Genomic DNA, 24,593 nt, shown 5'->3' on the forward strand with positions numbered 1-24,593 from the left:
CCCTGGATAGAGAGCAAGTTGCTTTGAGGCAGGGAACTTGTAGACACCACCCCTACCAGGGATACATTGGGACTTGAAGAGCATGAGCAAACTCGAGATCTGAGTTTTTGAGATAACCGGTAAAGGATAGGAAGGAGGAGTAGCCCTCCTAAGGAGGAATATATCCTGAGTTGCTACTGACTACTGACTGCTGACTGATCATTTACTACTACTTTCGTTTCCCATTAACCAGTCTTGTCACGGAGTTACTCCTTGCAAAAATTAAATCGTCTCTTTGATTCAAACTGTGCCTGTATTCAGGGAACAGCTGGGCGGCATCTTGAATTTCAATGTCAGACCCCGGGTATGACCCTGGTGCAAAGCGAGCCTGCAAAAGTAGAAACATAAAGAATCACTGTATCTCTGACTGAGATATGCTCGCCAAATAAAACGATTTACTTCTTCATATAAAACGGATCAAAGGTTTTCTCAATATAACCAAGGTATGAAATCTCTTCTTTCTTTAAGAAAACAGATTTTGTTTAGCTCGAGAGGAGTACGCATTGGACCAGCTTTGGCAAAATAACGTGATATGTTATTAGTGGTAGCTCTCTGTAGATTTTTAGCATACTCAAGTGTCTGTGTCAGTGCTGGAAAAATGTCGCAATGTCTTTGCCTACAAAGGGACTCAGAGTGCACCTCCAATAGTTTTATGAGCTTTCCTGCGTTTTTAAAGCTCAAAGGTATAATTGAAAAAAATGCCAATAAATCACTTTAAACGACATTATATGTTAAGTAGAGCATCACCTAGATTACCCTTAAACACTTATACTGCACTCTCTAATAAAATAGAATTCTACGAGAGATTAAAAACTCCGTTGACCGTTTGCAAATATTTGCACTGGTTTCGGAGATATAAGTTTGAAAATTGCGTAAAATATGCAAATGAGAGGGCTGATGACATCATACACTAAACCAAAAACTATATCAAGTATATAAATACAACTATCTCGGTCACTTTGCGGCAGAAACCATTGAAACTTGGTAGGCTATTATTCCTACATGCAACACACCTACGGCTATAAAGATTTTGGTTCCCAAAGCAACCCACTCTTTCCAAGTCCTCTCCAAACTGATTTCAATATTTTAATGATTTTCAGCGCAAAAAATATTAAACAAGGCTATGAACTCAACCTAACATATTTATATGCTTACTGGATCATGCAAATCAGGTATCATTGGCAAATATCAATATAGAACGCTATAGAAGCACAAACAGAGGGAGGAGGAGGTCTGAAACCCATTATGTTGCCATAGTAACAAAATCTTATTTTCATATTGTGGAGCACCTATTTTAAAAACTTGAATATCTCTGGAACGATAAGAGATAATTAACAATAGTAAACAGAGTTTTTCTTTTCGTGCAGACTACTTGTGTATGTTTAAAAATGGTTTAAATAGGAAAGATGCGATTTTCGTCATAGGATCTCTGTTAAGGAAACTTACTCTTATTTTCCAAAGTCAAAAGCCAATCAGCATGAATGGCGCCCAATCGGAAACCCTGTCAAAGTCGTTACCTCTCATCCACTTCATGGCCTGGTGAAGAGATTCACTGGCACTCTCACCACGAACAAGATGCTCGTAGAATTGAAGCATCAGCTGCTCTGTTGCTTCATCACTTATGGCCCATAGAGCCACCAAAACGGACCGTGCACCAGATCCTAAGAACGCTCGAGCGATCCCAACGACTCCTTCGGTTCTAATCTGCCCACACGCACTATGGCAGCAGCTAAGTACCACCAGCTTAGCACGCAATTTAACTTGTGCAATGTCAGACATCCTCAAAAGGTAATCTTCTTCTTCTGGAGTGCTGTCAGAAGGGCGTACCGGAGAAAGGGCAATTTCTCCTCGGTCAGCATTACCATGGGCTGCAAAATGTATCAGACTCACTGAATGTAATCTGTCAAGTACCGCCTGCTTTGTGGCCTTCTCCCCTAGCAAAGGTTGAACACCTAGCAGTCGTCCAATCATGGCTGCTTCATTTCTTGCCCGTGGTAACCTAGAAAAGAGCATTTTCTTTCCTTTGTAACGCACAGTACCGACAGCTGGATCCCCCACTATCAGAGCACCAGTCTGACTGTGATAGTCTGCCGGACTGTCCTGAATGAGCTTTAGAGTCGTCAAAGAAGGAACGATGCGGATTCTGAATTTCTCTGATAAATACCTGCCGCCTTCATCCGCTAACGCTGGAAATGGAACTTGGTTTAAGCAGCGATCAGGAACAACAATGAGCTTGGGCTCCTCAAGTAGATCAGCTACCGGAATGAATAACATTCTGTAGTACAAAGAAACGCCCGATCTGGAGTTTCCACTTTCTGCTTCTTCTTCCTCTATAAGTCTCAATGCTGCGCCGCTCTGAACGTCATTTAAAGATCGATCTTCACAATCTTCCTCGCATACAATACCAAAGCTTCGAAAGCTTGTAGCGAAAAAATCATGTAACTTGCCCACTAGTCCCGCACCAATTAGTTTCTCATCTACTGTTATTCTTCGGAAATGAATGATTCCACTTGTCTTGAGTACCCAGAAGAACAGATCATGAAGGTGATAAGAAATGTACAGACAAGAAGAGTTGCTTTCTTTTTTCATAATATTTTCAATACCAATCCACGATTGCGGATCAGGTGAGATGTAGCTTTCAACAGAATACTGAGTTGCCATCAAGTCTGCTAATGCCCTAGCCCGTGCCAACTCTAGAACATAAAGGGCATGGTTCGGATTTGCCCCAACACAAAGGAATGAACTTAGATTCAGGTAGGGAAAATTGCGAACATCTGAAGACGATACCTTAAAATCGTCGTTGTCCCCTAAAAAACGTCGTAAAGATTCGCTTTTATCCATACTCAGAATCAGATAGTGAATCGCTTCCTGGATCTTGTATTGGAATAACTTCACCACTGTAAGAAGACAAAGAAATTGAAACTCTTTGTCTAAGTCCTTAATGTCTCGAGTAATTGACAGTGCCTTCTGAATATAATCTTCAGCCATGATATATTCACCAAGAAAGGTCAACACTTTTCCTAAGTTTCCGTAATCTGCTGCTTCTCCCTCTTTGTCACCAATTTGTATTCTCATGGGAAGTGCTTTTTCAAGATATTCTTTTGCCTTGTCATATTCACCAAGAGATGTAAACACAGCTCCTAAGTTTCCGTACGAGCTGGCTTCTCCCTTTTTGTCACCAATTTGTATTTTCATGGCAAGTGCTTTCTCAAGATATTCTTTAGCCTTGTCATATTCACCAAGAGCTGCAAACACAGTTCCTAATTCACCGTAATCTACTGCTTCTCCCTGTTTGTCACCAGTTTGTATTCTGATGGCAAGTGCTTTCTCAATATATTCTTCAGCCTTGTCATATTCACCAAGAGATGTAAACACAGTTCCTAAGTTTCCGTACGAGCTGGCTTCTCCCTGTTTGTCACCAATTTGTATTCTGATGGCAAGTGCTTTCTCAAGATATTCTTTAGCCTTGTCATATTCACTAAGAGATCTAAACACAGTTCCTAAGTTTGCGTAAATTGTTGCCTCTCTCTTTTTGTCACCAAGTTGTAATGTGATGGCAAGGGCTTTCTCAAGATATTCTTTAGCTATGTCGTAGTCACCAAGGTAATAAGATATAACTCCAACCTTTTCATCAATGTATGCTTCCTTCTTTCTGTCTCCCATTTCTTTCGTGATATTAATCGCTTTCTTATAAAGTTCTCTTGCTTCTAGGTATTTATACTGCTGTCGATATATGTCGGCCAGTTTTACAGTAAGATTCCGTTCTTCATCTTTTTTACCACGCTCGCGGAAAATGTCAAGAAGTTTTCTGCCGTAGATTAGTGCTTTTGTGTGATCAGGGATAAGATAGTACGCCCTGAAGATTGTTATATGGAAACCAATATGAAGTAAATTGAAAACTTCTCCTTTTGTTTTTAGCCCTTTATCATTTAGGAAGATCAAACATTCCTTGCAGATCTCACTGCCTTCAAGAGCACGACCAGTGTTGACAAGGAAAGCAGCAACAGGCAAACCAATAAAGATGGCTTGTAAAACGTCGTATATGTTGTTCATGGCGTCCTCCTCTATGTACCCTAATAAAAATAACACAAATCAAGCTTTTTAGTTAATTAGAGTAATAATATTCTGTTGAACGTCCTCTTGCTAAAATCATGGACAAAAGTCTTGAGAAAAATTTGCACTTTTGGCGCTTTTGCGCGCACTCAAGACGCAATTACAACTTCACCTGTCTATCTCTCAGAGCAGTCAGAGCTGTTCTGTTTTGGAGTCGCATTACCTGAGCAAGGACGAGACAAGAAACTTAACCACATATGACGCCTGGTTTCGTATGTAAATTAAATTGAGACTAGACTGATGGGAATGAGCGCTTTAATCATACAAACAAGATGCTCACCAAATTTAGGGAACTAAAAGGGTAAGTAGATTGTAACGCTACACCCATTCCAAAACAAGGGACAAAGAAGAAACAGTACTGAACAAACGCAAACAAACAATAGAAATTAAATTAAGGCCAATATCAAAATTTAAACATCATTAGTAGCAAAGGCAGCCACAAAGTCAACTTAGTTTTCTCTGGCACACTCATGAATCCATTTCAAAGTGTCCGAGTAGATTAAATCAGATCAGTAAAAGAGCTGTACGCTGAACAGAACCGAGCGCAGTCTCGCATTTAAAGGTTAATTGGTCCAATATATGTCGAAAGCATATGTCTGATGTGTGACTATTTCCAGTTTTGTTCTACTCTGCTGAGATGATGGCGATGATTGGACTGATCAATGTTCCCTGTTTTTTTCGATCATAGAATTCGCAAAAAGTTTCCAGGGTTCTTTCTTTCCGTTGAAAAAGTAAAGCGATTCTTAACAGTTTGTGAGATAATTTCAACCAAATATGAATAACTAGACGCTCTAAGAGCGTTTACTCAGGCTTTGTACCGCAGTATCAAATCGTAGTTTACGAATTTAAAACGCGTATTGGACACAATAGAAACAAAAGAATCAGGATATTTTAACACAACAGTTCCGCTTAGATATTTCCTATTTAAGTAGCGTCGTTGAGGATCCTCCTAATCCAATCGCAAGTTGTGAGCTTAAAACATTTTTGTTCAAGAATGAATCACAACTGTCTACGCATGGAGAACTTGTTTGCAAAGAATTTTCCAGGTCTTTTTAGTTACAACTTATGGCGATTACATTGTACATGCTAGCAGAAATTTTACGAAGTTCATTTACTAATCGTGGCTATCCGAGTGAATTGTGCAGCTGAACATCTTTGCCGTGTTGCGATCTTAAACCCTTTTCAAGAATCTGATCTCCTTTGGAGAGCGAATAGATAAACTCCTTCGCGAAAACAACAGTCCCGGGGCAAGGCACAAATTGCATTGCACTTAATTTGGATAAACGTTTAAGTTGTGTTTTTTGCGGATAACTTCCGAACATTTGCGACCCTTTACGCAGTTTTTGAAGAAATATTTAACCTACAATTTTTATTGAATCAAGGCAGGAGCATTTTAAAAAGGAACTCATTTATAAGGGAAGATGCGGCATTCTGTTTTGCTATTAGATTTGGTTTCATACTCATCTAGTTGATGTCACGCAACATGATTTTCGTAAGCAGTCAGACACAGTTTTAAAAGAATTGACGATTGCTAAATATGTTTGAACCAGTAGTGAAATAAATTTGGTTAAACTATCGTCAATGCAGATTTTCCTTAGGACTTGGCAAGAACATTGGTTCGTCAATAATCTCACACAATTCCCCGCACAACAGAAGTTCTAATTTTCCCGCACAATTTACCTCCAAAATCACACGTTATTTTTTCTCTTGCACCCTATTAGAAAGCCAGCAAACTTAGAGGTAAGATGTTTAATTCGTTACCGAAAGTCTTATCTTTACAAATTTGGAGATCGACATATTTCGCGCAGTGCAAGAAACAAATCGCATGTTTTTAATGACCTACCAGTCCAAAAACGTCTTCGTATTTAGCTCGTTTTATTGCAATATGATTTTTACTGCAAAGTTGTAAGCAGTAACAGCATAAGCCACATGCAGTCATTGACTGCCTATTTTTTGTCAGTGTTTTCGTAGTTTGAACCCATACGGCGATCGGCTCAGTTGTTATCTCACGAGAACATTTCGAGTCTGACCTTTGCTTACCTGGCTGGCTTTCAAGTAATATTAATCGTGGACCGACCCTTTCCGAAAACAATCGACATCTTTGTATGCGAGATGAACGTATAATGCGCGATTCTCACCAAAACTTTCTTCGCAAAACACCGCGTTCTGTCACGAAGAGCGAGCAATGTCGCCTTTCTCGTACCCAGTTTCCATGGTCTAGGCATGGAACGCCTTGGACCATGACTCCCTTTTGGTGACCAAAACGTTTGCATTTTATGACTCGGGGCTTTCCTACAGAAGCCCGAGGAACAAAGTTAACACTGATTTGCACTCAACACTTTTACTGAGTCGCCAGAATGAAAACAAAGACAAATATTAGCCGATAACGGGAAATTTTCCTATCAACATAATTAACAGGGTAAAGTTAAGAAGATTGATTTTTCTACCAACGGTTCTTGCAGTCAATCATTTACGTGACTTTATCAACCGCGTGACTTCTAGATAGTGCCCAAAAACTCAAAAAAAAAAAACGTTACGCGATATTCATTGATGCAAATCTCTTCCAGTGTAAATTAAAAGTATTAAACATCGCTTACATATACATATTATATGTGGATGACACGGTATTAGTCACCAACAGTTTGGAGTTAATAACCTTACCGTGTTCAGTCTCTCGATCTTCGGACGAAATTGAATCAAAAGTGATAGAATCTGAAAAACAAGAGCAAATGCAAATTAGAATTGAAAAAGTTTCAATCGCTGTGCTATACAATCGAGTTTAATCACTATTTCAAAAGTATGTAACATTTTTTGCTATCTCCGTTTTATTGTTAAAGACTGACAGTACAGGCAAATGTCTTTCAAACCATATCGCAATGTTGACCATAGTTAATTATTGATTGAAATGATTATGAAGCCCGACAAAGTTCTTCGTTGTATGTTTTTTTCCTCATTTTGGCCTTAACTATGCATAAAACAAAATAGATAATTATTTCTGTTTCAAAGACTATGTAACTGTACTGAAACGGTTCGGTTATGTGACTTATGCATAGCGTATGATGGTAAAACGAAAGAATATTTAGAGTCGTGAACCTTCCAACATATATATGCATGGATCTTGGCATCTTTGTTTGCTCTTTTAAAGCTTTTCGGGCTTTAAAACTATTCCCGTCCACTGAAAATGCGTCCAATAGAATTTACATTCCTCGCCTTCCTATCATAGAAACTGGCTGCCTTGTCTGAAGACAAATAAGACTAGTAAAGAAGCAGGGCTTTTGCCATAGGTCTGTTGTAATTCTTCATATTTATTATCATGAGTGATAATTTCGTAATTTACTTTGCATGATTTCATTGATTTCCTTCTGCAGACTTCTCATGGTAGTGATATCAGTTCGCAGAGCCAAAAACGTTCCCGTTCTTACAGGAAACGATCGAGTTTGCGATTAATCCTCACTTAGTGGTTGCCTGAATGTCGTGGCTATCATAATTGAGCTATGCATATATATTATTCTAACTGGTTAAGATAGAAACTAGACGATTCAAAGTTAGCCAGAGCTGTACTTACCACGGCGGAACTTGCTTTGGAAAGTGAACCTGCGAAAACCGCCTGAGGGTTTCTAGATATTGCAGGAAACACTGCATAAAAGATGTATTCGGAGTTTCTGGAGTGTCAAAACATAAGCTTAGCGGGATGCATGATGAACTGAAAATCCGGCGGGATGTGGAATGCGGGATGCGGGTTTTGGGATAAAGATAACTGGGCCTGAGCAGCTTGTGTTCTTTTCAACCAGGAAATGCGAGACAAATTTGATATTAAGGGACGGGACATGAGATAAAAAAAAACAGCAGATTACGGTTACTCAGTAACTGAAGAAAATAATTTACCTCATGTTCAAGATTGTTTGGAAACACTGATGAGTTAAAGAAAAGTAGTTTTTAAAAGAGCTGGTCAATCGCGTTTCGGTCACACAAGCGTTATTAACGACAACTGGTTTTGCTTAATCTTTTAACTACATGACGTGAGAGTTAAAAGTAGTTAGCCATTTCAGTCGACGTTACGGTGACAAATTCTCCCAGGTTCTTTCTTTGCGTTCAAAAAGTAGATCGATTGTAAACAGTTTACCTAATGATTTCAGTCTACTATTAATAACAAAGCTATTAACATATTGATTTATACTCACAGGATTTGATGAGTCGACCAGAATGAAACCAAAATGGATAAGCGCCAATGACAAGACCTTTTCCTCTGAAAGGTGGAAGAGAAGGAAAAGTTAAGCAAACTATCACTGCTCAAACGATGCTTCCAAACAATTATTCGCGTGACTCACTAATAGCTGCTTTGAAAACAAAAGGAAAAGCAGTCGCGCAATTCAGACAAACCTCTCTCAGTGTAAATTTAAAGTATTAAAAATCAGCTCTACTTGGTATATGTGCACCCAACGCTATCAGTCACAGGCAGCTTACAGTTTATAAACTTACCTTGTTCAGTTTCTCAGTCTTCTGATGAAAATGAAACCAAAAGTGACAAAAACTGAAACAACACTGAGGGAGTTTCCCTGCAAGACAATGGGAGGTCCAATAGGAAGTCAAAACAAATTAATATCGATATAAGTTTTAAACGTCGTGCAAACCGATAAAGTAAAATATTCGAAAGTAAGTTAAATTTTTTTTTCTATTCCTATTCCTTGCTAAACACTGACGGTAAAGTCCAATAGCTTTTAGAGCATGCTGAGTCTTTGACAATAGCTAATAATCACCGAAGTGGTTATCTAGGGAGACAAAGTTCTTTGTTGTATGTGTTCGCTCTCTCTTGAGCTTAGCCTTGCATAAAACACAATAGCTGTTAACTCAGCTCTGTCTTATAGATTTAGCAACAGAAACGTTCGGTTATCTAATTAATGCACAGTGGAAAGATTGTTCGTAGTCCTGGAGCTCCCAACATAAATCTTGGCATCTTTGTTTGCTCTATTGAAGCTTCTTGGTCTTAAAGCCACTCCAGTTTACTATTAAACTCTGTGTTTGCTGATAAATTAATTTACATTTTACGCCGGTTCCTGTCATAGACAGGCTGACTTGCTCTGAAGAGAAATAAGACAACTAATGAAAGCTACTTTTGCCATCGATCTGTTTTAAATATGGAAGACCGTAAATTAACTTTCTTCAGTTTTCACTTTATAATGTACTTTGTACAACAGTCTGTCAGAGCCAAAAACTTTGCTATGTAAAAGCAAACGATGGAGCTTGCAATTAATCATAAATGTGTAAATGTCGTGGCTCAGTATCATAATAAAGCTGTATGTTATTACTACAACTCTTTAAAACAGAAACCAGACGATACAAAGTTAGCTAGAGCTGTACTTATCACGGCGGAACCTGCTTTGGAAAGTAAAACAATGGAAATCACTTGAGGGGTTCTCGATATTTCAAAGAAACACTGATTATTCTAATACGTCAAGCATGGAAAATGTATGTCAAAGTTTCTGGGGTGTGAAACACATGCTAGGTGGAAGGCGAAGCTGACAATCCAGGCGGGACGTGCAATGCGGGATTTGGGGATAAAAATATCTTAGCCTGTGATGGCTGCGCTCATTTCAATCAGGAAGTGCGGGATAACTTTGAAAATGAGGGACGGGATGCGGCATGAAAAACCGCAATTCACAGTTACTTAGTGACTGGAGAAATTAATTTACCTTTCGGGAGTCTTTGGAAACACTAATGAGTTTAAGAATAGGGGATTTCAAAACAGCTTGTCAATTGCGTTTCAGTCACACCAGTGTCATTAACTATAACTGGTTTTGAATAGTCTTTAATTACACGAGTTAAAGTAGTTAGTGATTACGGTTACAAATTCTCCTAGATTCTTTATTTCGTTGAAAAAGTAGATCGACTGTGAACAGTTTACTTAGCGATTTCAGTCTACTATGAATAACAAAGCTATTAGAATATTGATTTATACTCACTGGTTTTTGGTGAGTCGACCAGAATGAAACCAAACTGAATACGCGTCAGTAGCACGACCTTTTCCTCTGAAAAGTAGAAAAGAAGGAAACGTTAAGCAAATTATTACTGCGTAAAGGATACTTCAAACAACTATTCGCGTGACTTGATTTTTCGCGTGACTTACTAATAACTGTTACAACAAGAAGAAAATCAGTCGCGCGATTTATGGAAACCTTTCCCGGCGTAAACTTAAAGTATTACAAATCAGCTAATTAATAACTTTAAACTTCTCAAGAAATTCCGTGGTACACTCGAATGTTTAATCTTTGAAACGCTGTTGACTAAGAACGAAAGACCCAAACTGAACACGCAAACGGATTCCATTCGCGCGAAACTTTTTAGATGAATGTTTTCATGTAACGTTTGTTAATTTCATTTTCTCACATCCTAAGTACTATAAATATGCCATACCGTTATTTTTAATTTATTCATTCGACAATAATGATATGAAGTCGTCGAAACGTCATGTAATTTTACCTATGTTAATTTTCCTGCTTCAATCAGCTATTTCACACAAAAAAGTTAACGTTAAAAAGCAACGACGTTTCGACCGTTCGACGGTCATTTTCAAGTTAAAGAGTAAAATTTTACTCTTTAACTTGAAAATGACCGTCGAACGGTCGAAACGTCGTTGCTTTTTAACATCAACTTTTTTTAAGGGAAATCCTTTTCTAAAAATTTGTTGATTTAAATCAGCTATACTTATTATATGTGCACCCAACGGTATCAGTCATGGACAACTTGCAGTTCATAAACTTACCGTATTCAGTTTCTTAGTCTTGTAATGAAAACGAAACCAAAGTGATGGAAACTGAAACAACACTGTGTGGGGTTTCCCTGCAAGACAATAGGAGGTTCAATATATAGGAAGTCAAAACAAATTAAAATTTCAATGAGTTTTAAACGTTACGCAAAACAATCAAATAAAAACATTTAAAGGTAAGTTACATTTTTTCTATTCCCATTCCTTGCTTGGTAAAGTCCAATAGCTTTTAGAGCACATTGGGTTTTTAAGCATAGCTAATAATCAGTGAACTGGTTATCAAGCTAGACAAAGTTCTTTGTTGTCGCTTGTTATTCACTCTTTGGTTTAACCGTGCATAAAAACAATAGGAGTTAACTCAGTTCTGTTTTATTGACTAACCGATAGAACGTTTCAATTATGTCATTAATGCACTGTGTATGATAGCAAATCGAAAGATTGTTCACAGTCCTGGACCTTTCAACATAAATCTTAGCATCTTTGTTTGCTCTTTGAAGTTTCTCGGGCTTAGAAACTACTCCAGTTTACCATTTAAGTCTGTGTTTGCTGATTAACAAAAATTAACATTCCACGCCAGTTCCTGTAATGGACAGACTGACTTGCTCTGAAGAGAAATAAGACAACTAATGAAAGCTACTTTTGCCATCGTTTTGTTGTAAAATATAAAAGACCGTGGATTAAGTTTTCGTCAGTTTTCACTTTATAATGTACTTTGTACGATTTGATTGATTTCAAACTCTCGTTTTCGATGGCAACAGATATCAGAACTGACAGCGCCACAAACGTTGCTATGTAGAAGCAAAGGATGCAGCTTGCAATTAATCCTCACTTTATGACTGTCTGAATGTCTTGGCTCAGTATCATAATCGAGCTTTATATTATTCTAACAGGTCAAGATAGGAACCAGACGATGCAAAGTTAGCTAGAGCTGTACTTACCACGGAGGAACTTACTTTGGAAAGCGAAACTACAAAAATCGCTTGAGGGGTTCTAGATATTTCGAGGAAACACTGATTATCATAATACTCGTCATGAATGGAAGTTCTATTTCGATGTTCCGGAGTGCCAAAACATACGTTTGGTGAGATGCGAGAAAAGCTGATAATCCGGGAGGGATATGTAATGTGGGATACCGGATTTGGAATAAAAAAATCTTGGCCTATGCAGAATCTGCTTATTTCAACCAGGAAATGCGCGACAAATTTGATATTTATAGGCGGGATGCGGGTAAAAAAAAACCAGCAAATCAGGCCTACTAAGTGACTGAACTTCTACCTTGGAAACCCTGATGTGACACCTAATCAAGAGGTTTTAAAAAGGCTTCCCAATCGCGCGCATATGTTTTGGTTTCTAGTCACAACAGCGTCATTGACTACAACTGGTTTTGACTAGTTTTTAACTACATGACTTTAGAGTTAAAAGTAGTTAGTGATTGCCATCAACATTACGATTACAGATTCTCCTGGGTTCGTTCTTTGGGTTCAAAAGTTAGATCAACCGTGAACAGCTTACTTAAGACCGAGATTAGCAGAGGACCAGGCAGGAGTGATACATGCCATCTCTCCTTTTTGGATGAAACTTTTCCAGATTAAAGGTACCACCCAACAACTCTAAAAGACAAAGTGGGCCGGCTTTGTGATTTCTCCCTTAGGAGTTAGACCACCCCCCCCCCCTGGTTTTTTGCCCAAAATCCCCAAAATGTCACTAAAATAAGCATCAAATTTAAACACTGCTCCTGCTTACAGAATACATTGTATTTTATTGGTATTTCACACAAATAAAGATTGGACCTATTTTAGTTCACACCAGGAATTTCAAGTCATTTAAAGTGACAGGTGCCAATCAAGGAATGTCATTTCCTACCCATGTCACGCAACATTTAGCTATAAGGCAAATTAGCTGAAATTCTGACTTAAATATTGCTTAAGTCCAACTTTCTAAATCAAAACTAATTTCATCACAGTTTAGAGTCACCCTTTGTCTGATGAAATACAGAATAAAATTTTTGGCATCTGCTATTTTTTGGTAACAAAGCTGTTCAAACAACATAACAAGAGGCTAGTTTTAACAAAGAGACAAGGGCGAAATCTAAAAATATTAGATATTATAGAATCAGTTTATCAAAGTTATTTCTATGTTAATGTCATTAACAAAGTCTTTGAATATTATTTTGGGCAGTGGAAGCTCAATGAATGTAAAACTCTTTGCAATATCCCTTAAACCTCGTACGTACAAGGCGGGGGATTGGGTGGATGCCATCCCCCTAAGAAGGTATTTTCAAAATTTTGAAAAGACGGTTTACTCTAAGGGGCTGAAACTTTCATTAGCTGTTCATTCATCCTTCGCGGATATTTTGATATGTCAATTATGTGTCCATCATTTTTTTATGTTTCCATAGCAACCACTAGTTTCATGTAGGTTTGGCCAAAAATCAACTTTTTTGACATAATTCTGTACTTTTTCCCGTTTTCTTTATCAAATTCCAGAAATTCACCAATTTGTACATTTCATAAGCATTCTGGCTTGATTTTGTATTAATTTCCATTATTTCTTGACTTTTTAAGAAAAAAGTAAAATCCAGGATGGCGGATCCACGATGGCTGGTGAAGTGACGTCATTTGACATTACGACATCACAGCGATTGAATGTGGTATCATTTTGTAGAACAAGCTCAGGGCTATCCATCAATGTAAGTTTAGTACGCTGTGCATTAACAGAACAAAAACAAGAAGGGATTCCATCCATTTCCCCCTTATACGACGGTGGGGGTACGAGTTAGCTTGTACGTCTAAGGGTTAAATAACAATGCAAAACACCTAAATTCTATTCGTAAAATCTAAATATGGGAATGAACAGCCAGGATGTTTGAATTCTAAAACATTGACTAGTTTGATGAGAGTTTTTCTCGGCATATCTTGCTTTTTAAATTACTCTTGAAACCCTGCTCAATCATCACAGGTCAAATACTTGATCTTGCAATTGATTATTGTCAACTCTTACTTTACACTCAGCATACAAATTTATCAATCCTGAGAAGTATTCTTCGCTGAAATTATTGTTTGCCCTCATCCCGAGTTCAAAAACCCCTTGAAATTTTCATTTTTCTGCATCAGGCATGTAAGTAAATCTTGGTAAACACGTACAGTTTGTATTTAATACTTCAACTGTGAGATTTAGCTTTAGCTAGCTTTGATGAAAATGTGTTTTTCTTCTGAAAGTTCCTATACTGTATTAACTGCAGATAAAGGTTATACCTCAAAGATGTTAGCACAACACATTGTGAATGATTGCATGTCTGCGAGTAAGAAGATGTCTGAGAAAAATTGCAATTCTGAGGAAAAATTGAGCCTCGAGAAGATCTAGTAGCTGAAATTATCTGAAACCTAGCGTCCAAGCGAGCACACATGACAACATACACGGCATCAGTGTCTTAGGTTTAACAAGGTTTGGCCCAGTTGAACTTTTTAAACTTTTCTAGGCACTCAACAAGCTTGAGTGGCTCTTGGCTATCGTTTTCTTTTCTGCTCAGTAACCTCCTGAGTATATCCATAGCTCCATGGCGCTGTGAAATAAGTGATTTGTTTTTTCTGGTCACAAGACTATGTTACATATTCTATATGGTGGATGGTAAAGTAGCTGGCAAGTAGTACTGTCTTCGTACTGCAAGCCTGCTCAAGAGCTCTTCTGCTTCATCTTGAGACGGATTCAGATACACCTGGTGTATAGCTAGTCGGCCACTTCTGTACATTACAGACAAGATGCTGAAGTACTGGGCTATTTGGTCTGCAGCAAGCTACTCTTCTTTGCTGGACATTTTCATGCCACTACTGTCTTGCACAGTCTCGTCTTACTGCACTCATTCACTACACTTTCGTCCTGTCCCCTCACCTTCCAAGAATGTTCTTTTCGGGTTCCTCTTCATGATGTTTTCAGACCCATCCCTTTGAGATTACTCACGTGGATCATGATCACTAAAGGATGTTTGGGATTTCAACCCATTTTATCTTGATGCTGTCTATGTCGTTTCCCTCTCTAACTTCATTTCGTGTTTGCCCGCATCCAAGTGTCTCTGCAGAATGCAAAAGACTGCTATGCTTTTATGAGTCCCTCTTCAGGGTAGGAGGAATACACTCTTGTAGCTTTAACAACTTGGGACTCTTCTTCAATAGATTGCAAGGTCTTAGACCATAGTTAATAGAGGGGAATGGTTATGAAGCCCGGCAAACACCAAAGGAGCAAACAAAGATGCCAAGATTTGTGTTGGAAAGTCCACGACCGTGCAAAATCTTTTTTTTGCACTCATACGCTATGCATGAATTACGTAACCAAAACGTTTCTATTGGTCAGTTACTCGGTCAGTAGTATACAACAATTATGTTTTGCGCACGGTCAAGGCCAAAAAAGAGAACAAAAACATACAACAAAGAACTTTGTTGAGTTTCATAATAATCCCCTTCTATTAACTATGCCTAGACTGAGGCTGTTGGAGCTGACACTTGTCAAACCCCTGGCTGTAAAAGTAGCAGTCTCTCTTGCAGTACATTTGAGGGCTGCTTTATGCATAAGTCTGTAGGCCCTTGAGGTCTTTCAAATCCATTCCTCATGTGCAGGTGTGAAACGCTTACCAGGGCCCATATCATAAGCCTTCTACACTTTCAAACCTCCGGACTTGAAGCTAAAAAATTGTAGAGATAGATTTCGAACTTTGTGTGCTTCAAGGTCTGGCCTGACTCTTGAGTCTTAACAATATTATTGATGCCTGACACCCCTTAACCCGCCATAGGATATCACTAGCACTTTTAATGTCGTGGAGGTCCTTTCCAGCCTGTGGATCACTGAAATCATATCTGACGATCTTAATGCCTGTGCACTCTCTAAGGCTGGCAAGTGAGTGGATGAAATGAGAACAAAGGTAACATCCGGTATTGTCGAGCTTTTCTTTCAAAAAAGTTACAATTGAGCAAAACATTGAAGCCATTCTTATCATTGGAGTGTGCACATCTATAAATAGAGATTGAAATTCCTTACGCAGTGGGAATAAATAATAAATAATAACAACAATAAATATAAATAAATATAATAAATAACAACAATAACAACAACAGACTATTAATTATCACTTAGTGATATTATTTGCTGCTGATCAAGGTCTTTGGTTCTTGTTCCCATGCTTTCAAAATTATATGCACAATGTTTATCTTTATACTAATTAAGATTTACTTGCCTGCCTGATGCAGTAAAGTAACAAAAAATCATAGATGTTTTTTAACTGGATTCGCATGAAATGGATATTCATTGGGTGAGCTCAAGAGTTAATATATGAGGGCAAACAATAATGTCAGCAAAGAATACCTCTCAGGATTGATGAGTTTGTATGCCAAGTGTAAAGTAAAAGTTGACAATAATCAATTGCAACATCAAGCATGTGACCCGCCCATGATGCTCGAGCAGGGTTTCAAGGGTAACCTAAAAAGTAAGATTTGCCCAGAAAAACTCTCATCTAACTAGTCAATTTTTTAGAATGTAAACATCACGGCCCTTTATTCCCATATTTAAATTCTACAAATTAGAATTTAGGTGCTTTGCACTGTTATTTTAACCCTCGGATGTACAAGCTAACTCGTACCCCCACTGTCGTATAAGGGGGGAATGCATGGAACACTCTTGGGTTTGCGCTCTGTTTAGGCACAGCGAAATAAATTTACATTGATTAGATAGCCCTGAGCTTGTTCCACAAAATGATACCATAATTTTGTTGGTTGTGATGTCATATGATGCCAAATGACGTCATTTGACCCGCCATTGTGGATCCGCCATCTTGGATTTTACCTTTTTCTTAAAAAGTCAAGAAATAATGGAAATTGATACAAAATCAAGCCAGAATGCTTATGAAATGTACAAATTGGTGAATTTCTGGAATTTGATAAAGAAAACTGGAAAAAGTACAGAATTATGTCAAAAAAGTTGATTTTTGGCCAAACCTACATGAAACTAGTGGTTGCTATGGAAACATAAAAAATGATGGACACACAATTGACATATCAAAATATCCGCGAAGGATGAATGAACAGCTAATGAAAGTTTCAGCCCCTTAGAGTAAACCGTCTTTTCAAAATTTTGAAAATACCTTCTTAGGGGGATGGCATCCACCCAACCCCCCGCCTTGTACGTCCGAGGTTTAAGGGATATTGCAAAGAGTTTTGCATTCATTGAGCTTCCACTGCCCAAAATAATATTCAAAGACTTTGTTAATGACATTAACATAGAAATAACTTTGATAAACTGATTCTATAATATCTAATATTTTTAGATTTCGCCCTTGTCTCTTTGTTAAAACTAGCCTCTTGTCATGTTGTTTGAACAGCTTTGTTACCAAAAAATAGCAGATGCCAAAAATTTTATTCTGTATTTCATCAGGCCAAGGGTGACTCTAAACTGTGATGAAATTAGTTTTGATTTAGAAAGTTGGACTTAAGCAATATTTGAGTTAGAATTTCAGCTAATTTGCCTTATAGCTAAATGTTGCGTGACATGGGTAGGAAATGACATTCCTTGATTGGCACCTATCACTTTAAATGACTAAGATAGGTCCAATCTTTATTTGTGTGAAATACCAATAAAATACAATGTATTCTGTAAGCAGGAGCAGTGTTTAAATTTGATGCTTATTTTAGTGACATTTTGGGGATTTTGGGCAAAAAACCAGGGGGGGGGGGGTGGTCTAACTCCTAAGGGAAAAATCACAAAGCCGGCCCACTTTGTCTTTTAGAGTTGTTGGGTAGTACCTTTAATCTGGCAAAGTTTCATCCAAAAAGGAGAGATGGCATGTATCACTCCTGCCTGGTCCTCTGCTAAACTAGGTCTTAAAGATTTCAGTCTAACAAAGATATCAAAGCTATTTAAATCTCGATTTATACTCACTGGTATTGGTGAGGCGACCAGAATGAAACCAAACTCAATACGCGTCTATAACAAGACCTTTCCCTCTGAAAAAGAGAAGAGAAGGGAAAGTTTAACAAATTATTACTACGCAAACGATGCTTCCAAACATTTATTCGCGTGACTTAAATTTTCGCGTGACTCACTAATAACTCTTACACCAAAAAGAAAATCAGTCACGCGATTCATGCAAACCTCTCTCAGAGTAAATTTAAAATATTAAAAATCAGCTATACTTGTTATATGTGCACCCAACGGTATCAGTCACATACAGCTTGCAGTTTATAAACTTATCGTGTTCAGTTTCTCTGTCTTCTGATGAAAACGAAACAAAAGTGATAGACACTGAAACAACACTGGGGGGGGGGGGGGGGTTTCCCTGCAAGACAATAGGAGGTCCAACATATAGGAAGTGAAAACAAATTCAAATTGCAATGAGTTTTAAACGTTGCGCAAAACAATCAATTAAAAACATTGAAAAGTAAGTTACATTTCTTTCTTTTACCATTCCTTGCTAGACATTGACGATAAAGTCCAATAGCTTTTAGAGCATATTGGTTTTTTTGAGCATAGCTAAAAATCAGTGAACTGGTTATCAAGCTAGACAAAGTTCTTTGTTGTGAATTGTTGTTTGCTCTTTGGCTTAACCACGCATAAAACCAATAGGAATCAATCGAGTTCTGTGTTATTGATTAACCGATAGAACGTTTCGGTTATGTAATTAATGCACTGTGTATGATCGCAAATCGAAAGATTGTTTACAGTCTTGGACCTTCCAACATAAATATTGGCATCTTTGTTTGTTGTTTTCAAGTTTCTCCGCCTTAAAAACCAGTCCAGTTTATTAATGAATCTTTTGTTGGCTGATTGATAGAATTTACATTCCACGCCAGTTTCTGTCATAGACAGAATGATTTGCTCTAAAGAGAAATAAGGCAGTAGTGAAAGTTACTTTTGCCATCGTTCTTTTGTCAAATATGCAAGACATTGAATTAACTTTTCGTCAGCTTTCACTTTATAATATAATTTGTACGATTTGGTTTATTTCAAACTCTTTTTTTCTCATGGTAACAGACATCAGAACTGACAGAGCCAAAGCTTTGCTATGTGAAGGCAAACCATGAAGCTTGCGTTTAATCATCACTTTATGATTATCTGAATATCGCGGCCATCATAATCGAGCTATATATTATTCTTGCTGGTTAAGATAAAAACCAGACGATGCAAAGTTAGCTAGAGCTGTACTTACCACGACGGAACTTGTTTTGGAAAGTGAAACTATGAAAATCGCTCGAGGGGTTCTAGATATTTCGAGGAAACACTGATTATCATAAAACGTCATGCATGAAAAATGCAGTATTTCGATCTGGAGTGTCAAAACACAAGCTTGGCGGGAGGCGAGATTACTCAGTTGAAAATCCAGGCGGGATGCGAAATGCCGTATTCGAGATAAAACGTCTGGACCTGGGCAGCATGTACTTATTGTAATCAGAGAATGCAGGATAAATTTGATGTTGAGGGACGGAATGCAGGATGAATACTAGCTAATCACTTCTACGCAGTGACTGAACATATTAAGAAATATACCATTACTGTACAATTGGAACCCTTGATGAGACACCAATGACCCTTTACGGCTTCTCAATCGCGCTCCATCTCTTTGTTTCAGTTACACCAGAGTCGTAGAGCAAATATGCATGATTACAAACTGGTTCTGACTACTGTCAAAAAAAAAGGTTGCCAAAGCTGCATCAAAATGTTGGCCTGGGTTGTTTCTTTGTGTTGAAAAACTAGATCGAATGAGCACAGTTAACTTCATGATTTAAGCCTACTATGAATAACAAAGCTAAACTTGTTTTATACTCACTAGTTTTGGTGAGTCAACAGAGTGAAACCAAAACTAACACGCGTCAGTAACAGGACTTTTTCCTCTGAAAATAAGCAAAAGGGAGATAGTTAAGCGAAATATTACTGTACTAATAATATACATGAAAAAATTACTCGATTCTGATTGGCTGAGAGCAGTGCAGTTCAAATGTAACACCAGTGCAAAAAATGTAACAACAGTGCAAAAAGTGTAACACCAGTGCAAATTGCACGTCATAATTCTGGATTATGATTGGCTGAAAGACAATAGGAAATTTTCTAAACCAATGACATTACGTCGAATGATGACGAAAAATCCTCTGGCACTTCCTCCACGCGAATTTTTTCATGTTTATATTATTGATAAGTAATCAATGAGTCAATAACTAATCAAATGAGTTTTTCAAAAAGAAGCGGCTCGTGCAATTTCAGCTTTTTGAAAAACTCATTGGTGCAAACTAATTCCAAACTGAACTCGAAACCGTATGATTACCTATACATGGCGGTGCCTCCAAGCAATCTTTTGCGTGACTTAATAATTTGCGTGACTCACTATTTGGCGCTTACAGCGGGAAGAAAATCAGTCACGCGATTCATGAAGTCTCTTTCAGTGTAAACTCTAGCTCTTGTGTACCGCAGGCTATTAGTCACAAATAGCTTACTGTTTATAAACTTACCCTGTTTAGCTTGTCAGTCTTCTCAAAAAAGTGGAACCCAAAGTGATAGAAACTGAAACAGCACTGAGGGAGTTTCCCTGCAAGACAATAGGAGGTCCAATAAGAAGTCAAAAACAATCGAATAAAACCCAAAACAATCGAATAAAAACATTGAAACGTAAGTTACATTTTTTAATTTCCATACTTTGTTGAAAACAGACGGTAAAGTCTAATAGTTTTTAAAGCATATTAGGTTTTTTTAACATAGCTAATATTCATTAAAATGGTTTTCTAGCTAGACAAAGTTCTTTCAATTGTTGTATGTTGCTGTTCGCTCTTTGGCTTACCCGTGCATTAAACACAATAGCTCTTAACTTAGTTCTGTCTTATAAGTTAAGCGACAGAAAGGTATCGGTTATCTAATTATTACACTGTTGAAGGATTTTTCACAATCCTGGACCTCCCCATATAAATCTTGGCATTTTTGTTTGCTCTTTTGAAGCTTCTATTGCTTAACAACCACTCCAGTTTACTGTTTAACTCAGTGTTTACTGATTAATAACATTAACATTCCATGCTGGTTCCTGTCATAGACAGACTGAATTACTCTGAAGAGAAATAAGAAAATTAATGAAAGCTACTTTTGTCGTCGTTTTGTTGTAAAATATGGAAGACCGTGAATTTACTTTTCGTCAGTTTTTACTTTACAGTGTACTTTGTACGATTTGATTGATTTCAAACTCTGTTTTTCGATGACAACAGACATCAGGACTGACAGAGCCACAAACTTTGTTGTTTACTGGCAAACAATAGAGCGTGCAGTTGATCATCACTCCATGATTGTTTGAATTTCGTGGCTATCATGATACAGCTATATACCATTTTAACTAGTTAAGAGAGAAACCAGACGCTGCAAAGTTAGCTAGAGCTGTACTTACCACGTCGGAACTTGCTTTGGAAAGTGAAACTACGAAAACCGCTTAAGGGTTCCTAGAAATTTCGAGAAAACACTGATTATCATAATGCGTCATGGATGGGAGATGTATTTCGAAGTTTCTGGAGTGTCAAAACGTCAGCTTGACAGGATGCGAGATAAGCTGAAAATCTAGGCGGGATGTGGAAAGCGGAATTCGGGATGAACATATCTTGGCGTGAGCAGCATGTGTTCCGTTCAACTAGGAAATGCGGGATACGTTTTATATTGAGGGGCGGGATGGGGGATGAAAAGTTCAAGTCATGGCTACTTAATGACTGGAGGAATTAATTTAGCTTTCTGGTGTGTCAGTAAACACAAATGAGTTAAAAAGAAGGAGTTTTTAAAACAGCTTGCCAATCGTGTTTCGGTCACACCAACGTCGCTACTTATAACTGGTTTTGATTAGTCTTTAAATACATGACGTCAAAGTTAAAAGTAGTAAGTGATTAACGTTGACGTTGCGGTCACAAATTCTCTCAGGTTCTGACTTTGTGTTGAAAATTTAAAAGGAAATTGACCGTGAACAGTTAACATCACTATTTCAGTCTACTATGAATATGTTAAAACCAAGCTAAAATCATTATTTATACTCACTAGCTTTGTGAGTCACCAGAGTGAAACCAAAACCAATACGCGTCAATAACAGGACTTTTTCCCCTGAAAAGTAAGCAAAAAGGGAAAGTTAAGCAACTGTTACTACTAAAAAACGGTGATTCCAAACAATCACTTGTGTGACTTAATTTTTCGCGTGACTCACTTTTGACGCTTACAGCAGGAAGAAAATCAGTCACGCTATTGGGTTGGTACTGACGGTAAAGACTTGTAGCTGTCAGAGCATATTGGGTTTCTTAACATAGCTAATATTCAGCACAATGGATTTCTACTAGACAAAGTTCTTTCAATTGTTGTCTGTTGTTGTTCGCTCTTTGGCTTACCCGTACATAAAACACAATAGGTGTTAACTCACTTCTGTCTTATAAGTTAACCACCAGAAACGTTTCGGTTATCTAAGTAATACACTGTTAAAAGATTTTTCACAATCCTGGACCTTCCCATCTAAATCATAGCATCTTTGTTTGCTCTTTTAAAACATCTAGGGCTTAGAAACCACTCCAGTTTTTTTATTAAACTCTGTGTCGACTGATTAATTTACATTCCCCGATGAAATAACTAATGAAAGCTATTTTTGCCATCGTTTTGTTGTAAAATATGGAAGACCGTGGCTTAAATTTTCGTCAGTTTTTACTTTGTGATGTACTTTGTCCGATTTGGTCGATTTCAAACTCTCGTTTTCCCATGGTAACAAACGTCAGAACTGACAGCATCAAACACTTTGTTGTTAACTAGCAAACGGCGGACTGAGTTTGCATTTAACCGTCACTTAATGATGGTCTGAATGTCCTGGCTATCATAATCAAGCTCTGTATTATTCTAACTCGTGAAGATAAAAACCAGACTATGCAAAGTTATTAGCTTGAGCTGTGCTTACTACGGCGGAACTTGCTTTGGAAAGTGAAACTACGAAAATCGCTTGAGGGGTTCTCAACATTTTGATGAAACACTGATTATCATAATACATCATGCATGGAGTTTATAGGTGCGATATTGAATGCGGGATACGGGATTAAAATATCTTGGCGGGAGCAGGATGCGCTTATTTCAACCAAGGAATGCGGGATAGATTTGATATTGAGGGGCGACGTGTGGAATGAAAAACAGCAAAACACGGTTACTCAGTGACTGAAGAAATTAATTTACCTTTCGGTAATGTTTGTAAACACTAATGAGTTAAAGAGTAGGGGTTTTTAAAACAGCTTGCCAATTGCGTTTCGATCACACTAGCGTCATATATTACTACAACTGACTCAAATTAGTCCGTAACTACATGTTTGTGGCAGGCATTACTGTTTCAAATTCTCCGAGGTTCTTTCTTTGCGTTCAAAAAGTTTATCGACTTAATGATTCCAGCCTACAATGAATAACAAAGTAATTAGAATGTTTTTGGTGAGTCGACCAGAATGGAACCAAATTGAATACGCGTCAATAACAGGACCTTTTCCTCTGAAAAGCTGAAGAGAAGGAAAGTTCAGCGAACTACTACTGCGCAAACGATGCTTCCAAACAATTATTCGCGTGATTTAACTTTTCGCGTGACTCAATAATAGCTCTTACAACAAGAAGAAAATAAGTCACGTGATTCATGCAAACCTATCCCAGTGTAAATTTAAAGTAATTAGCATCAACTATGCTTGTTATATGTGCACTCAACGCTATTAGTCAAAAACAGCTAACAGTTTATAAACTCACGGCTTACCGTGTTCCGATTGAAATGAAACCAAAAGTGAGACAATAGGAGGTCCAATATTAAGTCAAAACAAATTGAAAGTAATATATGTTTCAAAAGACAATCTAATAAGAACATTGGGAATTAAACTACATTTTTCTCTATTTCTAGTCTCTATTAAACACTGACGGCTTGAAGTTCAATAGCTTTGAAAGCATATTTGGGTGACCATAGCTTATAATCAGTGAAATGGTTATCAAACTAGACAAAGTTCTTTGTCTGTTTTTCATTCTTTGGCTTAACCATGCATAAAACACAATAGCTGTTATCGTATTGTGTTTTATGTTTCTCATAGATTAACCAACAGAAACATTTCAGTTTTATGCAATTAACGCACTGTGTATGATCGCAAAACGAAAGATTAATCATAGTCCTAGACCTTCCAATAGAAATCTTGGCATCTTTGTTCGCTCTTTCGAAGTGTCTTGCGTAAATTAAAAGCCACTCCAGTCTACTATTAAATTCTGTGTCGGCTGAAATAATAGCCGGAATTTGAATTCCAAGCCGTCCTGTCATAGACAGACTGAATTACTCTGAAGAGAAATAAGACAACTAATGAAAGCTACTTTTGCCATCATTCTGTTGTAAAATGTGGAAGGCCGTGGATTAACCTTTTGTCAGTTTTCACTTCATGATGTACTTTGTGCAAATTGGTCGATTTCAAACTCTCAGTTTCCCATGGTAACAGACATCAGATTTGACAGATCCAAAAACTTTGCTATGTAAAAGCAAACTATGGAGCTTGCAGTTTTTCATTACTTTATGATTATCTGAATTTCGTGGCTATCATAATCGAGCTATATATTATTCTAACTGGTTAAGATAGAAACCAGAAGATACAAAGTTAGCTAGGGTTGTACTTTACATGGCGAAACTTACTTTGGAAAGTGAAACTAC

At 37.7% G+C, this 24,593-nt stretch overlaps 1 protein-coding gene across 3 annotated transcripts in view; it reads right to left on the reverse strand.

The window, feature by feature from the left end:
• LOC145481283 (tetratricopeptide repeat protein 28-like) overlaps positions 1-19,110 on the reverse strand; it is a 20,012-nt gene extending 902 nt beyond the window's left edge. The window contains exons 1-3 of one of the 3 annotated variants that reach the window (XM_081459743.1): positions 19,104-19,110; positions 6,814-6,864; positions 1-4,112 (exon numbers count right to left, since the gene is read on the reverse strand). The exon at positions 1-4,112 is cut by the window's left edge and continues 902 nt beyond it. In XM_081459743.1, the coding sequence (XP_081315869.1) occupies positions 1,501-4,092 (2,592 nt within the window). In that variant the 5' untranslated portion in view covers positions 4,093-4,112; positions 6,814-6,864; positions 19,104-19,110 and the 3' untranslated portion in view covers positions 1-1,500. Of the gene's footprint in view, positions 4,113-4,264; positions 4,504-6,813; positions 6,865-7,717; positions 8,327-19,103 lie in introns of those variants that run through there. The other 2 variants (XM_081459738.1, XM_081459752.1) reach the window with 2 other exon arrangements.
• Positions 19,111-24,593: the final 5,483 nt, after the last annotated feature.

The sequence above is a fragment of the Orbicella franksi genome, chromosome 1, assembly GCF_964199315.1.
Source record: "Orbicella franksi chromosome 1, jaOrbFran1.1, whole genome shotgun sequence".
Classification (NCBI taxonomy): domain Eukaryota; kingdom Metazoa; phylum Cnidaria; class Anthozoa; order Scleractinia; family Merulinidae; genus Orbicella; species Orbicella franksi.